Source organism: Dromiciops gliroides, chromosome 3 (genome assembly GCF_019393635.1).
Source record: "Dromiciops gliroides isolate mDroGli1 chromosome 3, mDroGli1.pri, whole genome shotgun sequence".
Taxonomy (NCBI): domain Eukaryota; kingdom Metazoa; phylum Chordata; class Mammalia; order Microbiotheria; family Microbiotheriidae; genus Dromiciops; species Dromiciops gliroides.
The window spans coordinates 378,841,863-378,866,952 of record NC_057863.1 but is presented as its reverse complement, the minus strand read 5'-3'; the positions used below and the strand labels follow the sequence as shown (position 1 = coordinate 378,866,952).

The 25,090-nt window shown below is 38.5% G+C and overlaps 1 protein-coding gene across 2 annotated transcripts in view; it reads left to right on the top strand.

The window, feature by feature from the left end:
- The window catches only part of MGAT5 (alpha-1,6-mannosylglycoprotein 6-beta-N-acetylglucosaminyltransferase), a 399,298-nt gene that overhangs the window by 162,497 nt on the left and 211,711 nt on the right, over positions 1-25,090 (top strand). For both annotated transcript variants that reach the window (XM_043993188.1, XM_043993187.1), the window contains one exon: positions 18,007-18,177. In XM_043993188.1, the coding sequence (XP_043849123.1) occupies positions 18,007-18,177 (171 nt within the window). The remainder of the gene's footprint in view (positions 1-18,006; positions 18,178-25,090) is intronic.

Below are 25,090 nucleotides of genomic sequence, written 5' to 3'. Positions count from 1 at the left end.
AAATAGAAGGTCCTTCAATGTCTATCTTACTGCTCTGCCACATCTGCAGTAAACTTTTTAAGTATCTGTTCTGAAGGAAGGAAAGGCTACCTGGCTGCTGTCATTGTTTGTGGTTGGAAAGAAGACAGATAAAATATCACAGAATTCCTCTCACCCCTTCTCATATTGGATTAAAGATCTTATAAGTATACATTAAGCAAACATTTGGTAGACATGCCAAGTTCTTGCAAGTATCATGCTAGGTTGATTTAATAGTTCAATACTGAGCTGTAAAATTCCAAAGCTAGAAGGTACTATAGAGGAATCATTTAATCAATTTTGACTGCTGGGGGTAGATCCCTATTGTCCAGGCCCAAGGGGAGTAACGACAGCTTCATTACTTGTACTAGGGCTTGCATACGACAACATCCTTGAGTATATCCAGTCAGAGGCTCTTGAGGTCTCTCAAAATCTTGATACAAGTAGAAATTAATGAGCTCTCCAGCATGTCTTAGGAAATTGGAAAGAAACTTTTTGTCCTGTTTTGTGGTCCCCTTTGGTTTGTATTCTCTATCCAAATGGGAAATGAGAAGATAGTAATGTTTTCCATCTATTTTCTCTAGTACAAGTAGGAGGAGTATGTTTGTTACAGTTCAATGTACCAGACATCTAGTAAATTCCTACTATGTTCAAGGTACTGATGTAGGCACAGGGGATACAAAGGTCAAACAGATTCATGGTACTGCTACTTGAAAGAGAGTTGGGAGGTAATCTAGTCAAATGTTTCCATTTTACAGATAAGGAAACCAGGAGCTAAAGATGTGACTGGCTCAAGAAGGTAACACAGATAGTTAGTTTCAGAGGTAGAATTTGCATTTGGGGCCTTTCATCCCAAATCTGGCATTCTTACTACTGCAACCAGCCTTTGTTTCTCAAAGAGATTCATAATCTATTTGGGAAAACATTTCTATAAACAAACACAGAACAACTGGAAAATAGCCAAACCAGAGAAGAGGTCCAGACAAGGGGCATGAAATTCAAGAGAGGAGAATCAAGTACTAGGTCATGGTTTGAGGCCTCTATACTATTTTTCCCATATGGAAGCTCCGAGGCTCTGTTTTATCCATGATCTTTAAAGCTAGAAGTGGGAGAAGGCCATTGTTCCTAACGACATTGCAGGAATTGCTTGAGCTTAAGTGTTGTTCACTCCAGTCGGTGAATATTGTTCTCCTTTCCGATGTGGGAATAATTTCTTCTCCTTAACCAGAAAATCCTAGTCATCTCTTACTTTTTTCTTTATCAGAAACATTCTGTTTTTCTCTGATGAGCAGTAATGACAATGAGAGAGGAAGACAAAGGTGTTAAGGTCACAGGAGCTGCCCTCCTTTTATTTTTAAATTTATTTTTATTCATTCATTCATTTATTTATTTATTGCGGGGCAGTGAGGGTTAAGTGACTTGCCCAGGGTCACACAGCTAGTAAGTGTCAAGTGTCTGAGGCTGGACTTGAACTCAGGTCCTCCTAAATCCAGGGCCCGTACTTTATCCACTGCACCACCTAGCTGCCCTGCTGCCCTCCTTCTTAACCACATACCTTCTAGGAAGACAGGAAACTTAAGAGTCATAGAAAATGAGTTTGAATCCTGGCTCCATCACTTTGCTACCTTGGTCATGGCACTAAACTAGCCCTGGGCCTCAGGTTTCCTCATCTGCACAATGAAGGATCTGAACTAGTTGGCCTTTAGGGTCCTTTTTAATTCTTGAGCTATTATCCTATGGGATATTCCTGCCTGTTGCCTTCTCCCTGACAGTACTCACCTACTCCGGCCTACTATTATTCAGTATTTATTATGCTCCTACTCTGTGGGAAGCATTGTGTTGGTTCTTTGCTAGTCACAGGAGGTAAAAAGATGAAAAACAAAATAGTTACTGTACTTCTAGCTTATATTTTCCAACAGTAGCAGGGGAAATACATCCATATATAAAAAAAGAAGCAAATATAATTCAAAGAAGGAGAAAACATAAACAACATGGGGTGGGGGGGTCAATTGCAGGTAAGTAAGGAAGGTTTCACAGAGAAGGTGGAATCAGAGCCTGAGCCTTAAAGGAAGCTTATAGGATTTTTATTTTTATTAGTGGACTTTGTTTTTAGCTTACAGTCATTTACAGATTGCCCCCACTTCTTAAGAGGTCTCTTATTAAAACTAAGTAAAACTAATAATGCAGTGACAATATCTGAAAATGCATGCAGCATTTTGCATCTGTAGCAATTCTCCAACTTCTCTATTTTTTTAATCAATAGAAATCTATTTTCTTTCTTCTCCACCCTACTCCATTCATTAAAAGAAAAGTAAATTTCTTTTAATAGACATTCAGTGAAGCAAAACAAATTCCCACGATGAATCTATTTCTATTTCTGCCCCCTCCCACCCCATGTATATGTGTGTGTGTGTATGTGTATGTGTATGTGTGTGTCTCATTCTATATTGTAAATCTTTAACCTCTTTCTAACGGATAACATGTTTCATTGTCAGTTTTCTGGAGTCATGAATGGGTCATTGTATCGATCAGAGTTCTGACAACTTTCAAAATTGTTTACGCAAAAATTGTTTTCCTGATTCTGCTCATTTCATTCTCCAGTAGTTTGTAAAAGTCCTCAAAATTGTTCATTTTTATAATGTTGATCCTCCTGTTTCTGCTCACTTCACTTACCATTGGTTCATATAATTCTTTCCATGTCCCTCTGAAAACATCTATTTCCTCAGTTTTTATAGCAAAATAGTAGTACTCCATTACATTCAACCATTCTGGAAAGCAATTGGGAATTTTGCCCTTTGACCCACTTGTAACTGTAGGCTTATGGCCAAAAGAAGTCAAAGAAAGAGGGGAAAGATTCCTTACATAGAAAACTTTTTTCTTTTTTGCAGGGCAGTTACGTGACTTGCCCAGGATCACACAGCTAGTAAGTGTCAAGTGTCTGAGGCTGGATTTGAACTCAGGTACTCCTGAATTCAGGGCTGGTGCTTTATCCACTGCACCACCTAGCTAACCTTTTTTTTTTTTCCCCTATAGAAAACTATTGATAGTAGTTTGTGTCTGTACGTGTTATGGTGGCAAAAAAAAAAAAAAAAAAGGAAACTAAAGAAATGCCCTTCAAATGAAGAATGGCTGAATTAGTTGTGGTGTATGAAGGCTCATAGGATTTAGAGCTGCAAGGACATTCCTTAGTCTTATCTGCTCATTTTGCAGGGAAAGAAACAGGCTTAGAAATATTAAGTGACTTGCTCAAGCTTACATTTGGTAGTAGGTAGCATTTTATAAAGTGAATCATTTAGGCTTTCTGGAAGACCAAGAAAATCAAAAAACTTTCATCTCCCTGGAACAATAGTGGAAGGCCCTGGAAGACTACCAGAGTGGGGGTGTGCTGGGGCAGGAAAGGGCATATTCTAGAAACAACTACTAATCCAGTTTGGCTGAAATGTAGAGTGAACAGAGAGTACTCTCTGGAGAAATGTTGAGGATAAAGGAGAGTAGCAAAAAATAAAACTAGGAAGGTAGAGTGAACTCATACTGTTTCTTGTTTTTGAATTGTTTTTCATTCATGTCCCACTCTTCATGACCCTTTTTGGGGTTTTCTTGATAAAGGTACTGGAGTGGTTTGCTATTTGTGGCTCATTTTACAGATGGGGAAATTTATGTAAACAGGGTTAAGTGACTTGTTCAGGGTCACACAGCCAGTAAAGTGTCTGAGGTCAGATGTAAGCTCAGGTTTTCATGGCCCTGGCCCAAGCATTCTTTCCACTGCTCCACCTTCCTGCCCCTTCATATGATGTACTGGGCCTTAAATGCCAGGAAGAGTTAGTATTTTTTCCTAGTTGAGTAAGGAATCACTGATAGTTTATAAGCAGGGAAGAAGACAGTTGAACTTGTACTTTAGGAAGATTATCTTAGCAGAAATGTGACAGTTGGGTTAGAGAGAAGAAAGAGTAGTTTTAGGGAGATTGTTATATAGTTGAGGTCAGAGGTGATGAGGAGGACCACTACTTGAGTGTTGGCAATATGAGTGAAGAAAAAAAGATGAATATGAGAGATTTTGTAGTGTTAGAATCAAGAGGACTTGGCAATGGAAGACTTTGGGGCATAAGGGAGAGGAAAGAGTCTAGAATGATGGGAGGATGGTAGTATCCTCCAAATTAAATGTTTAAGTATCCATGTATGTAAGAGGAGAGGGTTTGGGGCAAAGATAATGAATTTATATAGCATGACTAGTCACACTTGGGAACCTCGATCACTCATGGACATTGCTGTGGTAAACCTCATCTTCTTCATGTTCTTTGATTCTACACTGTTTGTCTGGGTTTTGATTCACTCTTCTGCCTTGACCTTTAAACTTCTGTATATTTCTTGCTCTCAGACTGTAGGCCTGGTCTTTTGTCTGCTATTCAGTCCCAATCCTTGGCTTCCCTTTCTGCTCATCCCTTGCCAGACTCCAACCCTAGATTGCTGCTAACATTTGCCCCCTCTATTTATACTTAGGTTCTGTCCAGAGCCTGAAAAAGCCCTGAAACTGAATTGATTGAGTACATTATCAGTTCATGTGATTAAACTTCAGCTGGGCCCTCACTCAAAAACAAAGCAATCCCTTTCTCTTCCCTAATTGATTTTCTTTTTTTTTTTTTTTTTTTGCAAGGGGCAATGACTTGCCCAGGGTCACACAGCTAGTTAGTGTCAAGTGTCTGAGGCTGGATTTGAACTCAGGTCCTCCTGAATCCAGGGCTGGTGCTTTATCTACTTTATGCACCTAGCTGCTCCTCTAATTGATTTTCTATTCCAACTCCTTGAGAGTCTGTTCTAAACCTTCTTTTCTTTTCTTAAGCCTTCTACCTCCCAGACTCCCCACCACTTTTCCCTCTCTCACCCTCTCAGCTGAGTAACTCTCCTCTTCTTTACTGAGGAAATTGGGGCCAGTTGAGCTAGACAAGAGGTCCCTCTTCTCACTTTCTCTTCATCTTAAAACTCCCTGACTTCATCCCCCATACTCTCCTCCTTTCTTCCAGGCCCTGTTAATGATGTCCTTCTGGCCAAGATCAATACTTGAACATAGGTACTTTATCTGATCCCCTCGAGGAGATTGCTCCTTCCGTCATTACCCACCCACTCCCAATCTTGAGTGTTTCCCCATCTATTGGTCCTTTCCTTATTGCCTTCTAAATCACTCATGTCCCCCATCCTTTAAAAGCAAAAGATCTTACCATCTGGTCAAGGTATTATCATCCTCTTATCTCTCCTCTCCTCTCCTCCCTTTCTCAACCAAATTCTTTGTGGGGGATTTCTCATTGCCTTTACTTCCCCTCCTCTCACTTTGCAGTCTGGATTCTGACCACTCAACTGAAACAGCTTTCTCCAAAGTTAGCAAGGATTACTAAATTGTGACATCCTTTTTTTTTTTTTAGTTCTCATCTTTGATCTTTTCCAGCATTTAATAATGTTGACCACCATCTCTTGTTGGAAATTTTCTCCTTTCTAGGTTTTCATGACACTACTCTTTTTCTGGTTTTCTTCCTACCTGACAGATTGATTCTTTTCATTCTTTGCTAGCCCACCATCCATTTTATTTCTTTCATTTGTGGGTATTCCTCAAGGTTCTGTTCTGGACACACCCCCTCTCTCTATCACTCTGTCTCTGTCACTCTGTCTCTCTGTCTCTGTGTGTCTCTCTCCCCCTTCCTCATCTCCTTGACACTCCCTTCATTACTTCCCATGGGTTTAATTATCAGCTCTATGCAGATGAACTCCGAGTTCTATCTTTTCAGCTCAGGTCTTGCTCTTGAGTTCCAGTTCCACATGACTAAATAACTAGTCAGTCTATAGAACATACTGAATTTTCCTATTTCTGTCAAAGGCACCATGATTCTTCTTACCCTGGTTTGTAGTCTTAGAATATATTTTCTCCTTACATCTACCTCATAGAATCTCTCACTTCATTTGAGGCTCAGCTGAAGTATTACCTTCTTCCATGAAACTCTTCCAAGATCCCTTCCCTACCCAAACCTCTAGTTCTCTCTCATTTAGATTTAACTGCTTTGAATTTAGTTTGTATTCATTCTACATATACTTATATATGTACATACCATCTCTTCTGATAGAATATCAGCCCCTTTAAAGCAGACACTGTGTGATTTTGCTTGTTGTTGTTTTCTATTCTCAGTGCCTAGCAGTAGTATGCACTTGATAAATGTTTGTTCATTGATTGACTATGTACTTCTTGGAACCAAAAAGCCTGTGATCGTCTTCCTGACTTACCTTGGTCTCCTTGTCCATATTTCTGTTCCTGCCTCCCCATCACCACCACTCACAGTCAACAGATGATAGAGAAAGTACTTACTATGTAAGTACTGAGTAAATCACTATGGGTCAAGCACAGTGCTAGTGTCTGGGAATATGAGTACCCACAAGCAAGCAAGTCCCTGCCTGCAAGGAGTTTACATTCAAATGAAGAAAAAAGAGGTGGAAGAGAGAGATGGTGGGAAGAGGGCTGCGGTGACACTCACAGATCCATTTGAATATAGCCTTTTTCCTAGGGGGTTTGGGCTTTTGTTGACTAATCAGTGATTATAACTTCCTCTAGAGAGAGTCCAAACAGTGTTTAGAAAGATTTTCCATGAAGAGCAGCTGATGGCTTCTTTCGCCTTTGCTTCCGCCAACATGTTTGGAATTCATACAGGCATTTTATATAGCCTCCTGTTTAACTTTTAAAATTAGTTTTGTTTTTATTTTTAATTAGTGTAATAAAACTGTCTAGTATATTTTCCAGCCCCTACTCCTACAGACATCTTGAAGAACTTTATTTTATTTTTTTTGGAGGAACTAAGATGTTAGTACTTCCCTGGGAGTAACATTAAAAACACCACCATTGAAGAGGCAGAATCTCCTCTCCTGCAAGGGAAGGATACATTCCATTATTGGGTAGAGAATAAAACTAACTGAAGAAAACTTTCAAAGCTGTTTGATGTGGCCATAGGGTGTCTCACAGAGATCTCTGTCATTTTAAGATGATAAAGTGGTTAACTGAAAATCACCAACTCATAAGAAAAGACCTTGTAAGTACAATGAGGCTTTTTGGGGTCCCCCTCCCCAGCTACTGTATTGGAAACATAATTTGCCCCACTGTTGAAACCACAGCCAAACATGATATTCATAAAATTTTACATAGCACAAGCCCAGAAACTTAAAGAGCTGAGGATGGGCAAGGAGGAGGGGGGATGTTTTGGTCCTCTTATAAACCCTACCCTCAGAAGAATATGAGAGGGGCAGCTAGATGGCGCAGTGGATAGAGCACCGGCCCTGGATTCAGGAGTACCTGAGTTCAAATCCGGCCTCAGACACTTAACACTTAACTAGCTGTGTGACCCTGGGCAAGTCACCTTAACTCCAATTGCCTCACTAAAAAAAAAAAAAAAAAAAGAAGAATGTGAGAGAGAAAGAAAGAAAATGAATGTGTGTGTGTGTGTGTGTGTGTGTTGAAGAGTTTGGGAATATTACTTCATATTCTTTCTAATTATATCATTATCTCTCTTCTAATATCACTGTCACCACTAGATCAAACCATGACTGAGACAATTCAAGGTCAGCAATTTGGGAGGCAAATGCAAAAAAAAGAGATGAGACTTTGGAACATCAGCATCAGAAATACCCCAGCAGCCAAAAGTTGTTACCCTAGATAATATCACCTGTCATCTTCCAGCTGTCATTATGTGTGCAGACTGTTGGTATCCCTCTTCCCCTTTCTTTCATGGGCCAGCTCACATTATAAGGTGTACTTAGGCAGAATTTATACCACACTTTGATCATGAGAAATCATTCCTCCCACATCAAGACTATTATGATGGGAAAATCTTCTATGATAGATGATTTTTAGGTCACTATTAATATAGCAGCAAGCAGTCCCCGATTAACTCTGATGGCCCAAGTCTAGTGAGGGATATCATCACATTTGGGGTTTTAATTAGCGCTATGTAGATTGAATCCATCAGTGCCTGGACCCTTTGAGTAGAACAGTGTTCATGCATGATGCTTTTGGCATGATGGTGGAATCAAGGAATAAACCAACAAATATTTATTCAGAACCTACACTATGCAACCGGGGAGAACAAACACAAAGAATAAAACAGTTTCTATTTATTATGTCTATATTCTAACAGAGGGGAAAAGTAATATGCATATACAACTTATAGCGTAATAATATCTAGCATTTATATAGCATGGTAAGGTTTGTAAATTGCTTTACAAATATCTCATTTCATCCTCACAGCAACCCTGTAAGTTCATTTTACACACGAGGAAATGAGGCAGACAGAAGTTAAAAGACTTGTTCAGGATCACACACGAATTAAATTCAAATCTGAGCCCAGATTTGAACTCATCTTTCTGACTCCAGGTCTTGTGCCACATAATTGTTAGCACATACTTAGTATAAATATAAAATATGTATTATATATGTATGTGTGTATATGCTTAGTATAAATAGAAATATATGTATATCTATGTGTGTGTGGGTGTGTATACATACATACACACCCACACACACAGAGTTTACTGGGTGATTAGGAAAGGCTTCATGCATAAGACGGTACCTTAGAGAAAGAGAGGGAGAGGTATAAAGGGGTTGCTTCCTAGATATGGAAAAAGGCCAGTACAAAAGTTCAGAAATGAGAGATACAGTATCATATGTAAGGAACAAAGAAAAAGCCAATTTAGCTAGACTGAAGAGAGAAGTAGTGTTTGTTAAGGCTGGACACATTTGTTGGGGCCAGGTTGTGAAAGGTATGAGAGGCTAAACAGAGGAGTTTATATTTGATTGTAGAGGCAATAGGGAACCATTGGAGTTGGTTGAGTAGGAAAGTCACACATATAATCGGGTTTGCACTTAAGGAAAATTACTTTTGCAGCTGGGAGTAGGTTGGATTGTAGTGCAAACAGACTTAAGGCAAGGAGACCAATTAGGAAACTTCAGTAATCTAGGCAATGAGGGCTTGAATGAAGATAGTAGCATGTGAGTGGGTAGGAGGGGTCAGATGCCAGAGATGGTATGAAGGAAGCATGTTTGATCTTGAACAGCTCATCTGCTGTGCACTCTTTTTTTTTTTTTTTTTTTTTTTTGGTGAGGCAATTGGAATTAAGTGACTTGCCCAGGGTCACACAGCTAGTAAGTGTTAAGTGTCTGAGGCCAGATTTGAACTCAGGTCCTCCTGACTACAGGGCCAGTGCTCTATCCACTGTGCCACCTAGCTGCCCCTCCACTGTGCACTCTTTGACCCTTGGCTTCAGTATACAGAGTCTCTTGGTAGACAAAGCTTTTGGAGGGCAGGGGCTATTTTGTTTTCACATCTCCAGTACTCAGCAAAGTGCCTGGTATTTAATGGGCAGCTAATAAGCATGTTTTGTTCCTTAGTCTAGGACTATAATCACCAGAACACAGCTTTGCTTGCAGTCCTAGAATAGGACCAGGCAGCACTCCTGAGAGGGGAAAGGCAGTAGACATAATCAGTGTATTGGAGGTGGCAACATTTTGTGCTCTTCCAATACTTCTCTGCCATTGATATTTGTACCTGGTCAGAAGTAAGATAAAGTTGATATGGCTCCAAAATAAGTGAGTGTTCCAGTTGTAGCTAGAAGGAGTGAGTGGCAGGTCTGCTAAGAAACTATTAGAGATGAGATTTGAACCTTCCAAAAGTTCCAAAGAATGACTTCAGCATTTCAAAGATATAATGCATCAACATCTTCAAGAAGGCAAGTCACCCCACTTGAACTGCATAGTTATGTATTGCTGAGTTATCTTTCTTGTTAGACAATGAAGTTATTGATAATGAGATTTCTAAGTATAGCTAAGGCAGAGAAGACTAATTTGTTTTGCCTAACTCTACATATTTGTTACAAGGGATTAAAAAAAATCAATGAAATTGAGGTGGGAGGGAGAGAAAACAGACTTCTCTTCATTTAAAAGAAGCAGAGATTGGGGGATGCTATCAAAGTGAAATGTTGGATGCACTATCACATAAGGTTACTATATTAGTTTTGGTTAACTGTTGTACCTTTCATGAGGGGGAGTATTACATAAATGTATGTAATGTAAAATCAAAACCTGTCAATAAAACTGAAAGTAACAAAAACCAAAAGACTAATAAGTGATGAAAGCCCTTCTAAACTCTACACGTAAATGATCATAGACTTAGAGCTTGAAGGGACCTCAGCTGTCATCTAGTCCAACCCGCCCTTATTCTACAAATGAGAAAACTTGCCTAAAGTCACATGGGTATAATAAGTGGCAGAGCTAAACATAGTAGCATTTTTTGTTGCAATTGCCCCCATGGTTTGTTTAGCTATTGCTTTTTTTTTTTTTTTTTTTTTTTTTTTGGTGAGGCAATTGGGGTTAAGTGACTTGCCCAGGGTCACACAGCTAGTAAGTGTTATATGTCTGAGGCCGGTTTTGAAATCAGGTTCTCCTGACTCCAGGGCCATCCTCTATCCACTGTGCCACCTAGCTGCCTCTAGCTATTGCTTTTTTAAAAATAAATATTTTATTCTTGGATGTGGTTTTTCTTTTTTCCCTAAAGGAGTTGTTTTTTCTTAATCGTGGTGGTGTTTGTGCCATATTCCTTGGAAATGCCTAGTTAGAAGTGAGGTACTGTCTTTCTCAAATCCATATCTCTGACCTTTGGCCACCTACACCTATTACACTCAGCTGAGCAGATAAGGTAAAAATAACAGAGAATGCCTTCAAGATCTCTACACACAAACTCACCAAGGTCAGTAAAGTATTTTATATAATCAGTAGCCCAAACAGAACTTACATAAACATTGATGGTGCCTCTTCAGTACCTAAGAAATCAAGTGGTTTGGGATATAGGTCTGCTTCTAGTAAATACATAAAGAAGTAATAGAGAACTTAGGAATTGGGGCTAAATAACCTTATTGTTCTTCTTTATGTGGGTAATATTCCATCCACACTAGACTGGACATTGTCCCTTCTACCTGCCCAACACTTTTCAATTTTTGTGTTTTTGTTCACTTTCTTTCTTGTGTCTAGAATGTCTTCCTCTTTCCTCTCTTTTGTCTCTGCTTTTTGAAATCCCATCCCTCTTTCAAGGTCCATATCAAATGCTACCTCCTCTTTGAAGATTTCACTGATTGCTACCCCACTCTTCCAGTTAGAAATGATCTTTCTTTCTTCAACCTGGCACTTTATACCCTTAGACATCTGTAATCCTTCAAAGGATCAATCCTAAAGGAATATCACAAATATTGAACTTCTCCTGATGGAAGACTGGAACTTAATAATGACCTGGACAAAGTTCTTAGAATGGAAGCATTTGACATTATTGAATAATATGTCTATGGCCCAGCCATATTAGCTAACTCATCTATGTTCCTTTCAAATGGTCACTTCTGCCTCTCAGAATTCTTGGCTTCCTTCAGATATACTCTCAAGAACCACCTTCTGTGGGAGGCCTTCCCTTCCTTGTCTCTCCTTCTGCCCCTAGCTTCTAGTGTTTTCCCCTCTAAGGTTAACTTGTACCTACTTCTTATATGTAGTCTCTGTAATTGTCACCGCTATTGAAGTGTAAGCTCCTTGGAAACAGGAAATGTTTTGCTTTTCTCTTTCCTGTCACTTTTGTTTAGCATAATATCTTACATGTAAAGACTCAGTAAATGCTTGCTAATATTTATTGATAAATTACATTGTGATCCAAAGCTCCCTATGACTTAGTAGTTAATTTTTATAAGTTGTTGTGACCAAAAACCAAAACAAAACCCCAAACCAACAACCACCACCCATAAAATAAGTCCTTATAACTTGATGACTAACCTTCTTGACATTAGCCCTCTTGAACTTAGGCTGGTCCTGAACAATGCATACATCATTTATAATTGCAACCATACTTAAAATCTGTCCAGCTTTGCCAGAGTTTGTGGTCTCTTGGCAGAGCCTTTAAGAATCCTTGGTCACATCCATAAAACAATGAGACAGAGGTTCCAGCTGTGAACCAAGAGTCCTGGGTTTTATTCAGATCTTGGCTGCTGATTGTGTGATGTTTGAGGTTACATCACTTAACTGAAGCTCTTTTAGCTTCTCATTTTGTTCTACTCTGCCAGTCATTATTTAACTGCCTCTTTGTGTATATGCCTGATTTCCCCACTAGGTTGTAAATACCATGAGGGGCCAGGTCCATGCTTTAATGATTTTGTAGCTTACATTGTACTCTTCACACAATAGATACTTGAAAACTGGTGAGTGAATGAATGAATGAATGAAGGATTTTGAGAAATTCTTTAACCTTAGTTATGTTCTAACACTTCTTTATTATTTGGTGTTTATTGTATTTTACTTTTGAAAATTTTGACTGATTTTTTTTTGCATGGGAAAAAAAAAGAGGGAAAAAACTATAACAAATAGGTGTAGTAGAATAAGGATTCCTACATTGGTCACATACAAAAATCTATGTATCATTCTGCATCCTTGGTCCAATACCTCTCTCTCAGAAGGTGGGTAGGATGCTCCATCATTAGTCCTCTGGGATAGTGGTTGGTCATTGTATTAATCACAGTTCTAAAGTCTTTTATCATTGTTTATCTTTACACTGTTATTGCTGCTGTATACTTTATTCCCTTATGTTCACTTTACTAATTTTCAGTTCATATAAGTGTTTCCCAGGTTTCTCTGAAACCAATCTTTTGATATTTCTTATAGTACAGTAGTTACAATTATATACCATAATTTGTTTAGCCATTATTCAATTGATGATGATTCTCCAATTCTTTGTCATTCCAAAAAGATGTCCTATAAATATATTTGTACATATGGGTCCTTTTCCTCATTTCTTTTATCACTTTGGGTATAGGCTTAGTAGTAATTTTGCTGGACCAAAGAGTATGCACAGTTTAGTGACCTTTGGGACATAGTTTCAAATTACTTCCTAGAATGACAAAGCCAGTTCATAGCTCCATCATCAGTGCATTAATGTGCAAGTTTTCCTTCATCTCCTAACATCTGTCATTTTCCTTTTTGGCAGTTTTGTCAATCTTATGGATTATGGTAGAATCTTCTGGTAGTCACTGCCCAGCATCCTTTGGGCAGGTGTTAGTTTAGCTCCTGTTATGTAAATATCTTTCCTGTGGAAGAATATGTACCAAGATGAGGAAATTAGGACAACTTATAATAGTAGTTAAAGTGAAGAATATGAAGACGTTGTTGGACTGTCTTCAATATTGTTTTGTACCATCCTTCAGGTTATTCACAAATTATCTCTGAGTACTCTGGATGGAATATGCTATTTCTTTTTATAGTTGTTATTAACTGTGTTTTATCTTTCTAGTTAAGCTAGAGAAAAGTGGTTCCAAAAATGAATGATACAATTTAACATTTGCTTTAGTCTCTGTGAGAGTGTGGGCAAGGTTAAAGTTTTCAGCCATGTTATTTCTATTCTCACTAGCACTCCTCATTTGCCAGGATTCTCCAAGACAACAAAGAGTAAAGTTCATGAATTTGAAGTGAAAAAATATTCTTCTGTGAGGCAGTTGTAGTTTAAATGCTGCTTGGCCTGCCATTCCAAAGGGTGCTTTGCTGCTAAATCACTATGGAATCAAACCACCTTTATAGTTCAAGCCCAGGCCATACTTAGTTCTCTGCCATCAAGATCTATGCTTTCCAACATAGCTCAAGCATATCTCATGATTCAATGCTGACAGAGAGAAGGGAAGCAGAGAAAGACTCCCACAATAGGCACTTAGTAAATATTTGTTGAATGACTGAACCAATAAATTAGGACATCTTAATGAGTCTCCTCCAAACTGGTTGGAACTGCCCTATCCCCCTTTCTGCCATGCCGCTCTCTCTTTCTTTTGCTAGCACTCCCAGGGGGAGGGGAGTACAGCCAGCCGCAATGCCCCCTTGCCTGTTTTGCTCCAAAACTTTGCTCGTGGTACATAATTCCCTCCCTTTGCTCCATTTCCACAACCCTATTTTAGCCATGCATCAAACCTCTGTAGAAAGCACAAAATAGTTAGGGAATCCAGCTGTAGAAAATAAGACCATAGTAAAGGTTAGAAGATTAACCTAATGCTTAGAGATTCAGATCTTGTGCAAGTCTCATCTGTGCCTGTCTCACTAATGGCTCTTGAAGAGTATAAGAACAGACTTCCATCTTAATACAAACAGACTTATTAAATATACTCTACTGAGCATAGCACAAAACCAATTAAGATAATGCTTTTCTTTTGTTTTTCTTTCTTTCTTTTTTTTTTTTTTTTTGCAGGGCAGTTGGGGTTAAGTGATTAAGTGACTTTCCCAGGATCACACAGCTAGTAAGTGATAAGTGTCTGAGGCCGGATTTGAATTAAGGTCCTCCTGAATCCAGGGCCGGTGCTCTATCCACTGTGCCACCTAGCTGCCCCAAGATAATGCTTTTCTAACTCATATATCACCCCTCCACCAATATATTCTATTGTTGTCATAGTAGCCTTTGTGGGTTGAAAAAGTACTGTTGGGGGCAGCTAGGTGGATAAAGCACTGGTCCTGGATTAAGGAAGACCTGAGTTCAAATATGACCTTAGACACTTGACACTTACTAGCTGTGTGACCCTGGGCAAGTCACTTAACACTCATTACCCAGGGGGAAAAAAAAAAGAAAAGAAAAAGAACTGTCAAGTCGATCATCATCGCTAACATTTACATCATTTTTTAAAATTTTATTTTTTATTTATTTATTTTTTTTTAGTGAGGCAATTGGGGTTAAGTGACTTGCCCAGGGTCACACAGCTAGTAAATGTTAAGTGTCTGAGACCAGATTTGAACTCAGGTACTCCTGACTCCAGGGCCAGTGCTCTATCCACTGCGCCACCTAGCTGCCCCCATTTACATCATTTTTAAAGTTTGCAAGTCATTTTATATCTATTTGATCTTTACATCAACCCAGTAAGGGTAGGTGCTATTATTATTATTCTCATTTTACAGGTGGAGAAACTGAGATTGAGAGAAGTTAAGTGACTTGTCTAGGCTCACATAGCTAGTAAGTAAGTGTCTGAGGTAGCCTTCAGACTCAGATCTTCCCAACTCTAAGTCTAACACTGTATCCATTGCACCCTCCAGCTGCTTAGGTTAGCTCCAACAAGCAATAAGGAAGACTATTAGGGCTTGAACCTCCAAGATATCAAAAAGAAAGTACAATAATAATCAGCAAAAGAAACAACAAAAAATTTGCTGAACCCCCGTGATATTTAGGGTACCATATCAGATGCAGAGGGAGCTCTAAAAGTCCTTGCTCTCAAAGAGCTTAAAATTGAGAATTCATAGTCCTGAGGTGGTTAGATGTTTATGCTGAATGCTATTGACTCTCTCTTGCACATTTTCCCAGATGCAAATTGTTTGGCTGGCTACCCCCCAGAAATCCAAATGCTCACTCAGGCCCTTTGAAAGCTGGAAGACAGGTGTCTTCCTAATTCTAGGACAGGTTCATACCATCCTGGTCACATCAGAAAGACAAATAGGTATTAGATCACAGATGCCTTCTTCTATAAGAAACTGCATTATCAGGGAGCTGTTGTCTCAAAAAATATCAGACTAAGCTTGTTTTTCAAATGGGAGAATTTCAAGGATTAGGGTATGTTCAAAAAAGCTATAGAATGGGGGCAGCTAGGTGGGCGTAGTGGATAAACCACCAGCCCTGGATTCAGGAGGACCTGAGTTCAAATCTGGCTTCAGACACTTGACACTTACTAGCTGTGTGACCCTGGGCAAGTCACTTAACCCCCATGGTCTTTTACCTCTCTAATTCATTAGTTTCTGAACTTTTTCTTCATTTTTTGTGAACATACATCCTCAAATTTCTTTACCATTCTTTATATTCAATCGCAATTGTTCTTATTCTCCAGATGTTCAGGTCCAATCAATAAGTATTTATAAATTGCCTACTATGTTCTAGGCAGTAAAGCCAAATCAGCATTAGAGATAGTCACATTATTACCTACAAGGTTGTAATCACAGCCTAATGTTATTTTGTCTGCAGACTATGATAGACCATTAAATTGGGTAACACAGCCTTGTATGTTGCTGCTGGTTAGGGCCATTTGTCCTCACTGTTTCGGCAAAGCTATCCCTAAAAATACTATTAATTTAAGCTTCTACCCTAATTACATTTCTGTTTTTTTGTTCTGATGAATTCTCCATGTGGGACAGTCAGGCAGCCTTGACTTCAGCTCCAACAGCTGCTAGTGTGCCTATTGTGAACTAGAGAGCTATATATTTATATCCTAGCTGTGCCTTGGTATATCAGCTCGACCAGCAATGCACTTGTTCCAAGGCAAGCTGGCCTCTGTATTCTTGGAATAAAATGAAGGGTGATAATTTTTCATCTATCTAAATTCAAAATTCTCAGTCACCCTGGGCTATGTATTCACTACACCTTGTTCCTCCCTGAAATTAAGATCTGTCTTTTTAATACCAGTGTTCTCATATGATTGTGAGTCATGGGATACTGTAGTCTTCAGAGAATTTAAATTGAGTGTTACTAACAGGGCATTGGAGAGGCACTTGGTGGGTGTCAACAGGCTGAAACATAAATAATGAACTGTGAAAAACTGGAGTAAAGGATGTGTTTAAAGAAACATATAATAAAAGGAGATAATCTGGTTGTGTGGGAAGAGTGAAGAAGTGCCACTGGACAGTCCTTGTGATATCAAGGGAAAACAGTCAAGGCCTGAACAAAATATTCTTTGGGGTGGGTTTGTAGGTGAATAGAGATAAAAGGCTCCTAGGATGGGCAGGCATGGGTGACTGACTTGTGACCTGCACCTGTTAAAATATTCATGTGTTTACCTTTCTTTATATCTTTCGCACTCAACTGGGATATATAGTAGGTGCTTAATAAATGCTTACTGATCTATGCATATTTGTCTTTCTGTTGAGATGTCTCATATATATATATAAATATATATATATATATATGACATATATATACACACACATATAAATATATATACATACACATACATGCATACATGCATACATACACACACCCTGTATCTGGAAAAGTTTTGGGGGGAGGTCTTTTGTATTAACTATAATGATTATGTGATCTGGGGTGATTAACAGACTACATTTGTTCAGTAAATCAGCCAAATTCAAAGTTAGGTGCTTGAAGAAGTGTGCTAACTTTATTACGTTCCTAGTCTGCCATTTCATGTTAATATTTAGTTTAATTATGGTCAACTCCCCTTAAGAAAATGGGAACATTTCTAAGTAAGCATAATTTAATCTTTCTTGAATTTTTTTGGGGGGTGAGCCAATTGGGGTTAAGTAACTTCCCCAGGGTCACACAGCTAGTAAGTTGCCTAGTGTCTGAGGCCAGATTTGAACTCAGGTTCTCCTGACTCCAGGGCTGGTGCTCTATCCACTGCGCCACCTAGCTGCCCCCTTTCTTTCTTTTTTTTTTTTTTTAAGTGAGGCAATTGGGGTTAAGTGACTTGCCCAGGGTCACACAGCTAGTAAGTGTTAAGTGTCTAAGGCCGGATTTGAACCCAGGTACTCCTGACTCCAGGGCTGGTGCTCTATCCACTGAGCCACCTAGCTGCCCCCTATCTTGAATTTTTAATGCACATTACTATCTAGCATTGTCATGAACTTGAGTTGCCATTGTATTATAGGTGTGTAGGAGCTAATAGCATTCTAACTGATAGAAAACTATATTGTTTCCTTGTCCTTTTGTCTTGAAATAAACCATGGAATTCCATAAGCAACTTCCTTATAATTCATAGGTATTAGATTTTTTTTCCTAATAGGCTTTGGCTAAAAGCTTCCATCATATATGTCCCTAATATTCAGCTAGCTTTGGAAACATCTCAGGCTGGTATTTTCTGATTATCACTTTGGAAATGGTTGGGTTGAAGGCTACTTCACCCTTTTCAAAGAGAGAGAAAACCCTGTTAGGAGTCAACTAATTTCAAATAGCCCTTATTTTTATTTTATATGTTTAGATCTGAAGAAAACTCTTGCTGTCTTATTGGACAATATTTTGCAACGTATTGGCAAGTTGGAATCGAAGGTGGACAATCTTGTAATCAATGGCACCGGAGCAAATTCAACAAATACCACCACAACTGCTGTTCCCAGCAGCATAGCAGCATTTGAGAAAATTAGTGTAGCAGGTAAGTGTGGCCAAATGTTCTTTTTAACAGTATGAGAAAAGGAGAAATGTAGCATGTGAAGAGGCTGGGATGAGGAAATAGCACTTTGGACTATACCATAAGGTTCTTAAATATTGGGAAGCTAAAGTTCAAACTTATTTTGATGTTACAAATAGCAGAAGCTTTTTTTGTTTGTTTGTTTTCATCTTCATCTGCTTTGTTCCTTCTAGTCTATGTTTTCATTCTATTATGTTTGCTCTGTAATGAGTTCTTGAATGTCAGTTCTAATTGAGGAGGACAAAAGCAGAAATAAATTAGCACACAAATTGTCCAAAAATTTCATATTAGCTAGAGCTTTCTCCCACTCCTTTTATGCCCATCAGATAGCTTTTTAAAGTTCCTGACACGTAGAAAAACTGACTTTAAATTCTATCTGCCTGACTCCCTAAATGCTAGGTTAAAGTACAATCAAAATATAGGAAATAAAGCCAGCAAGAAATAGAATAGAAAAGAAAGAATAATACTAAATAGATTATGAACCTCTTAATCATCTAAACCTGATCATAGAGAATTATTGAATTACTATTGATCAACCTCTGCTTAAATACCCTATTTCATTTTTGGAAACTTCAAATCTTTAGAAAATTCTTCCTTTATTTTGAATTAAAATCTATCTGTAACTATGCCCATTAGTTCTAGATCTACTTCCTCTTAAAACACAGAATAAATGTAATTTTTCTTCTACTTAATGACCCATCAGTTATTTAAAGACAGTTGATATCACCTCTCTTAGGCCACCTGTTTAGGTTAAAGGTCCCCATCTTTTCTGATTATATCCCTTGCCTTCCTGGTCATTATCCTCTTTACATATTCCAAGTTTCCATGTTCCTTTCTTAATGTGTTGTCTACAATTGAGCTTAATATTCTAGATATGTTCTAACCATTACAGAATACAGTGAGACTGTAACTTCCCTTTGTTCTGGACAATCTGCTTCTATTAACAGCCTAAAATTGAATGAACTTCTATGTAGTCTAAAATCAAATAAGCTTTTTTTGGTGAAAGATGTAGTATACTTTTGACTCAATGAGGTTATTACCCATTTAAATCTTCTTAGTTTCTTTTTTAATGTAAACTGCTGTCTAAGTAAGTTTCCATTCTATATTTCAGCGGATATTTTAAAAAACCTTCAAATACAGGGCATTGCATTCACCTTGATTAAATTTCATCTTGCTATATTTGACCCATTGTTCTAGACTGTCAAATTATTTTTGAATCCTGATTCTGATATACTGCCCAACTCTCTGCCATCTGTGTCTAAATTCAAGTCACTCATAAAAATGTTGAATAGAACAGGGCTTAGGATAGAGGTCTGGGTGTTACCACTAGACACCTCCTTCCGGAATGGCATGGCCCCATCCCTGACACCAGCACCACAAACAAACAATCAACTAAATATATTTTCTTTTTCCCTTTCTTGAATTGTAGGATTTTGAGGTAAATGGAGAGTTAATTTTAGACAAAAAGGTACTGAGGGATTTTGTGTTGTTGTTTTTTAAAGAAAAGACACTTTACACAGATACAATTACAATTTTCTTATTGTAATTGTCCCTTCCAGCTCATTGCAATGTTCTTAGGGTTCACGTTTACTTTTGTGGTCATCATACTAGGCTGAGAGCGTGGGAGAGAAGCAACAAGTCAGATCCAAATCTATCCTTCTAACGTCAGAATTCAGTGCGTTGAGTAGTTATGAGTACTATGCATATAAGTCAGGTGGATGGTAACGAAGTCCTGAGTGAGGATAGTTTCCTTTAGTTACATATTTTTGTTGCCTTTTCAAAAGTATGTTTTTCACAGCCACTTTTTAAAAATGTCATGAATTCTGCATAGATTTTGGTCAAGCACTTACCCCATCTCTGTATTTTTCAGTTCCCTCTCCCAAAATGTCAAAACATTTGTCTTTTACTTTATGCAGCCCTGTTTGCTGGCCTTCTCATAATGTTCTTTGCCTTTTTGCAAATTGTAAATTTCAACATATATTTCCAATAGTCTAAGTATCCAACTACACAAAAGTATTAAAAATAACTTTTAATTACAGCACAGAGACAATGTCATCTAGGACATAAATCCTTTCTTCCCTGTGGTTTCTAACAACTTTTGTAATTAGACAAGGAAACCTCCCACTGTGTTGAGCTGCTTATTAAAATATATAACACTCCCTCATCTGCCTCTCCTACAATGGAAAATATTGTCAGGAAGGCCGTTGGCTTCGTTAGAGTTCTCTTCTTTGAGAACTACTGTTTTTAGCCTTCTCATGGTCCTCTGCATCAGTGCTTCAGAGTTACGGCTTTCTGATATTTATGCATAGTTATCTTTGATAGTGATGATTTCCAAAGATCCTCATGAGGTTGGTTTCTAGACTCATTGGGCAGAAGAAGTAGAACAGAGTACTCTGGGAATCTAATGGGAAGGAGTCTCACTTTTGGATGCTCCCATCACAATGACTCACTTATTTAATCCATCAGCAAATATTTGCTGAATGCCTTCTGGGTACACATGGACTAGCTAATGGCACTGGGAGAGAGATAAAAAGAAGCATATGATATACTTCATTACCTCAAAAAGTTTACAATCTATTTAGAGAAACAAAACATAAACCAAATAAAAGATAACTAATTATATGAGGCACTCCATAGTTTATGGTAAGCTCTAAATGAGTATCAGAGAAGATAAGGAATTAAGGGGAATGAAATCATTTTGGACTGGAGTAGTATGGAAATACTTCATAAAGGAGGTGAGGTGAGACTTAAGCTCCAACTTTGGAGGATAGGTAGGATTTAGTTAAGTGGAGAGGGAAAGAGAAGGGAACAGTGTTGTAGGTTGTATACATGAATACACATTAAGGTCAGTGAGTAGATCAGTCTGGCAGGAGCAGAAGATTAGCGTGGTATGAAAAAAGATTGATTGGAAATGGAAATTGAATTCAGATTATAGAGGTTCTTGATGTTCAGTTGTTGATGACATGCAGACTAAAGAAGGGAAGTGAGAGTGGAGAAGAGAAATATCAGTAATGAAAACACCTGCTCTTTCATTCTCCTTAATACTTCCATAGATTGCCTTCAAGAGTTAGATCTGGAAGGGACTGTAACATCAGTTCTTTCTGTGGGCTGCTATTTATATATTTGAAAAGTCTTAAAGTACTACCTTACTACTGAAGACACCAGAAAAATGGGATTCAATCATGTCCTTTGATATGCCAAAATCCTTGTGATAAGAATTTTCCTTGTCTTTCCCACTTCCATTTAAAAAGCCACTTCCTCTTATTCTTTCTTTTTGACAAACTGGCGAAAAGCAAGCCCTTCCCTTTGTATTAAAATAGTATCTAGGGGGCAGCTAGGTGGTGCAGTGGATAAAGCACTGGCCCTGGATTCAGGAGGACTTGAGTTCAAGTCCAGCCTCAGATGCCTGACACTAGCTGTAAGTCACTTAACCCTCATTGCCCTGGCGGCCCCCCCCCCCCCCCCCCCGCCAAATAGTATCTAATAAAATATGTAGTTATAGAATGTTCATTTTCAAGGTCTTGGCCAAAGTAGATTATAAACTAGGGACAGAAATGTTTAATTCAATTTTGCTTCATTGCATTAGAAAGAACTCTAATTAGCATGTCGACCATTAAAGGTATTTATTTATTAAATAAGTGCCTTGACTGTACTATGTGCTATTAGTGTACACAAAACCCATCCTAACAATAAAAATAACTAAACCACCCCCTGATGCCTTATTGCAGAATGGACCCTGGGTTCTCAGAAATGTATACCAATGGTGGCTCTGATAGGTTCAAACAAACAGGAACTGTTCAGACAAATTAGCCGAGTTCAGAAAGGTTCATTTCCAAGAAAGCCAGATAAAGATGACTGGGGAGGGGAGGGCTGCAGCAATTATGAAAGGTAAACCCTACCTAATCAGAGAGGAACTGTGACCTACAGCAAAGATGGGAACACCCACATTTCAGTGATCACTGATCTTTAGAAGAGAAGGTTGGATGTGTGTGTGTGTGTGTGTGTGTGTGTGTGTGTGTTTGCAGGGCAATGAGGGTTAAGTGACTTGCCCAGGGTCACACAGCTAGTTAAGTGTCAAGTGTCTGAGGCTGAATTTGAACTCAGGTCCTCCTAAATCCAAGCCAGTGCTTTATCCACTGCGCCACCTAGCTGCCCCTGGATTTTTTTTTATAGTGCTTTAGGGTTTACTGAGAACTTAACAACATCTCTCCCCTATTCCTCTGAGAAACATTTCGCAGATGAGAAAACTAAGACTCAGAAAGATAAATTGACCTTTCCCAGATGATACAGTAAGAGTTAGAGCTGGGATTTGCATCCAGGTCCTTCTGACTCCCAAGAGGAAACCTCTTTCTATTCTGGCACATTGCCTCCTGTTTCTCTCTCTGTCTCTGTCTCTCTGTCTCTCTCTCTCTCTCTCTCTGTGTATGTGTGTGTGTTGGGAGGAGTTCTCATAAGACATTTATGATTAGTTTAATCTCACTGATGTATGTCATTGATTCTTAAACTGTCGCCTGGATGTGACAAACATTGCTCTTGAGCTGAGAAAAATTCATTTTTTTTTTTACAGGATTACTATATTAGTTAGTGAAGTTTCTCCTCTTTTTCCTCCTCTGCATTAAGACATGCGGTAATTGTTCAGAAATGTACTTCCTGGTGTGTCTTATTGCTTACTCTGGTGTCTTATTGCTCACTGATGTTTCTTATTGCTTACTGTTGTGTCTTATTGCTTGCTGATGTATCTTCCTGTTGATTGCAAACTGTCTTTAAATTGTGTACTATGGCAGTGGAAGTCAGGTTTCTGAAATTTATTTTCTGTGTAGGGACTATTCCTTTTTCATTCATTTTAAAACCAGGAAGTTTTATTTCTAAATGGCATCTGTCCCAAGTTGCAGGTTTTTTTAATGTAGCAACAACAAATGGTTGAGCATATTCTATTTGTAAAGCACTTCACAGGGCACTATGGGAGATACTAAGAGTGTAAGACTCTTGTATTCAAGGAACATGTATCTTAGGAGAAGACACCCCATTTGTAGAATGAGTTGGTTGTACTATATGTCCCATAAACTCCCTGGAGGTTTTCTCTCTGATCCTCTGACATACAGCTCATGTTAGCTAATACTTATCTAATGCTTTATGGCTTGCAAAGTGATACATATCTTATTATCTTATCTATTATCATATATCATATATCATCTATTATAATAGCCTTGTGTAAGGCTATTATAAGTTTTATTATTCCCATTTGACAGATGTAGAAAATCAGGCCAATTGATCAGGGTCATATAACTAGTAAGAAGCAGGATTCAAACTCAGGCTTTCTGGACTTCAAGTGCCAGAATGTACTAGTATGAGGTAGAGTGTAAAAGTGATAGAGGAAAACACATAGTAGTCTTATTTTAGAAGAGGGATGCCGAACAGTCAATCAGAAATTATGGGTTTATTGTTGGTTTTTTTTGTTTGTTTGTTTGTTTTGAGCTGTGCCTTCAAATGCGGGAGAATTAGATGGGTGGAGCTGGTAGGGAATAAGAGAGTGGAAGAAAGGGTGACCTTGGAAGCAGAAGGAGCAAAGGGAAGAGGGATTATGAGAGCAACAGCAAGTTCAGCCAGTTTGGTTGGCACATAAGATGAGGAAAAGAGGAAAAGGAGAAAGTGGGTTTGAAAAAATAGATTGGAGCCCTTTTTTTGTCATCCTGGACTTTTTCATTCTGCAAAATTATATGTCCCTGAAATAAACATTGGTGAATATCAAACTCAATAAAACCAAATTAAAATTGGTCATAGTTCTTGATGTGAGTTCATTCTTTGTCCTCAGAATAAGGAGTAGAAGGGAAAGATAAAGGAGCAAGTTTTCTAGAATCGCCAAACTTTTGCCATTATTCACTCTCTCTTACTCTCCAGTTTGAGTTTCCAAAGTCGGCTAATATAAAATTTGAGGGTGTTGTTGCACGACTAGGTGATGGAGCAGATAGAATGTAATGTCAGACCTAGATCAGAAAGACTCATCTTCCTGAGTTCAAGTGTGGCCTCAGACACTTACTAGCTATGTGATACTAGGCAAGTCACTTAACCCTGTATGCCTCAGTTTGCTCATTTGTAAAATGGGCTGGAGAAGGAAATGGCAAACTACTCTAGTATTTTTACTAAGAAAACCCCAAATGGGATCACAAAGATTCAGACACAACTGAAAAAAATGACTGAACAACAAACAACCACAAAAGTATGCCGTTAGCTACTTTCAAAATGACACAAATTTTTGGAGAGACTGACCAAAGCCCCAACAGCCAGTTTCTTCCTGACAAACTAGCTTTTCTGTACTTAGAAGGGTTCATAGAAGGCAGGGCCCAGGTCAGGACAGAGATGAATCCAGAGCCATAGTTACAGTTTAGGTGTTTGATAGTAAAGAATTTAAGTTCTTTGATGACAAAGCCTGTCTTGTTTTTGTGAATTGAATTCTTAACTAGTATGTGCAGGGCACAAGAGGCTTAATATTTATTGAAGTACAGTGGAGATAATAATAATACTAGCATTTATCATAGCACTTTAGGTTTGCACAGCATGCTATAAATATTATCTAACTTAATTTTGATCCTCACAAAAATCCTAGGAAGTAAATGTTTTTATGATCCTCATTTTTACAGGTGAGGGAACTGAGGCAGAGGTTAAGTGACTTGTCCAGAGTCACACAATTAGTCAGTGTCTGAAATAGGATTTGAACTCAGGTCTACCTAACTCTAGTTCCAGAGCATTATCCACTGTCTCATCTAGGTGCTTCTAAAGATGACCTAGGCATTTAACCCTTTACTTGTGGGTCTTATTCACTAAGAATTGTACTTCTGGGGCCGCTAGGTGGCACAGTGGATAAAGCACCAGCCCTGGA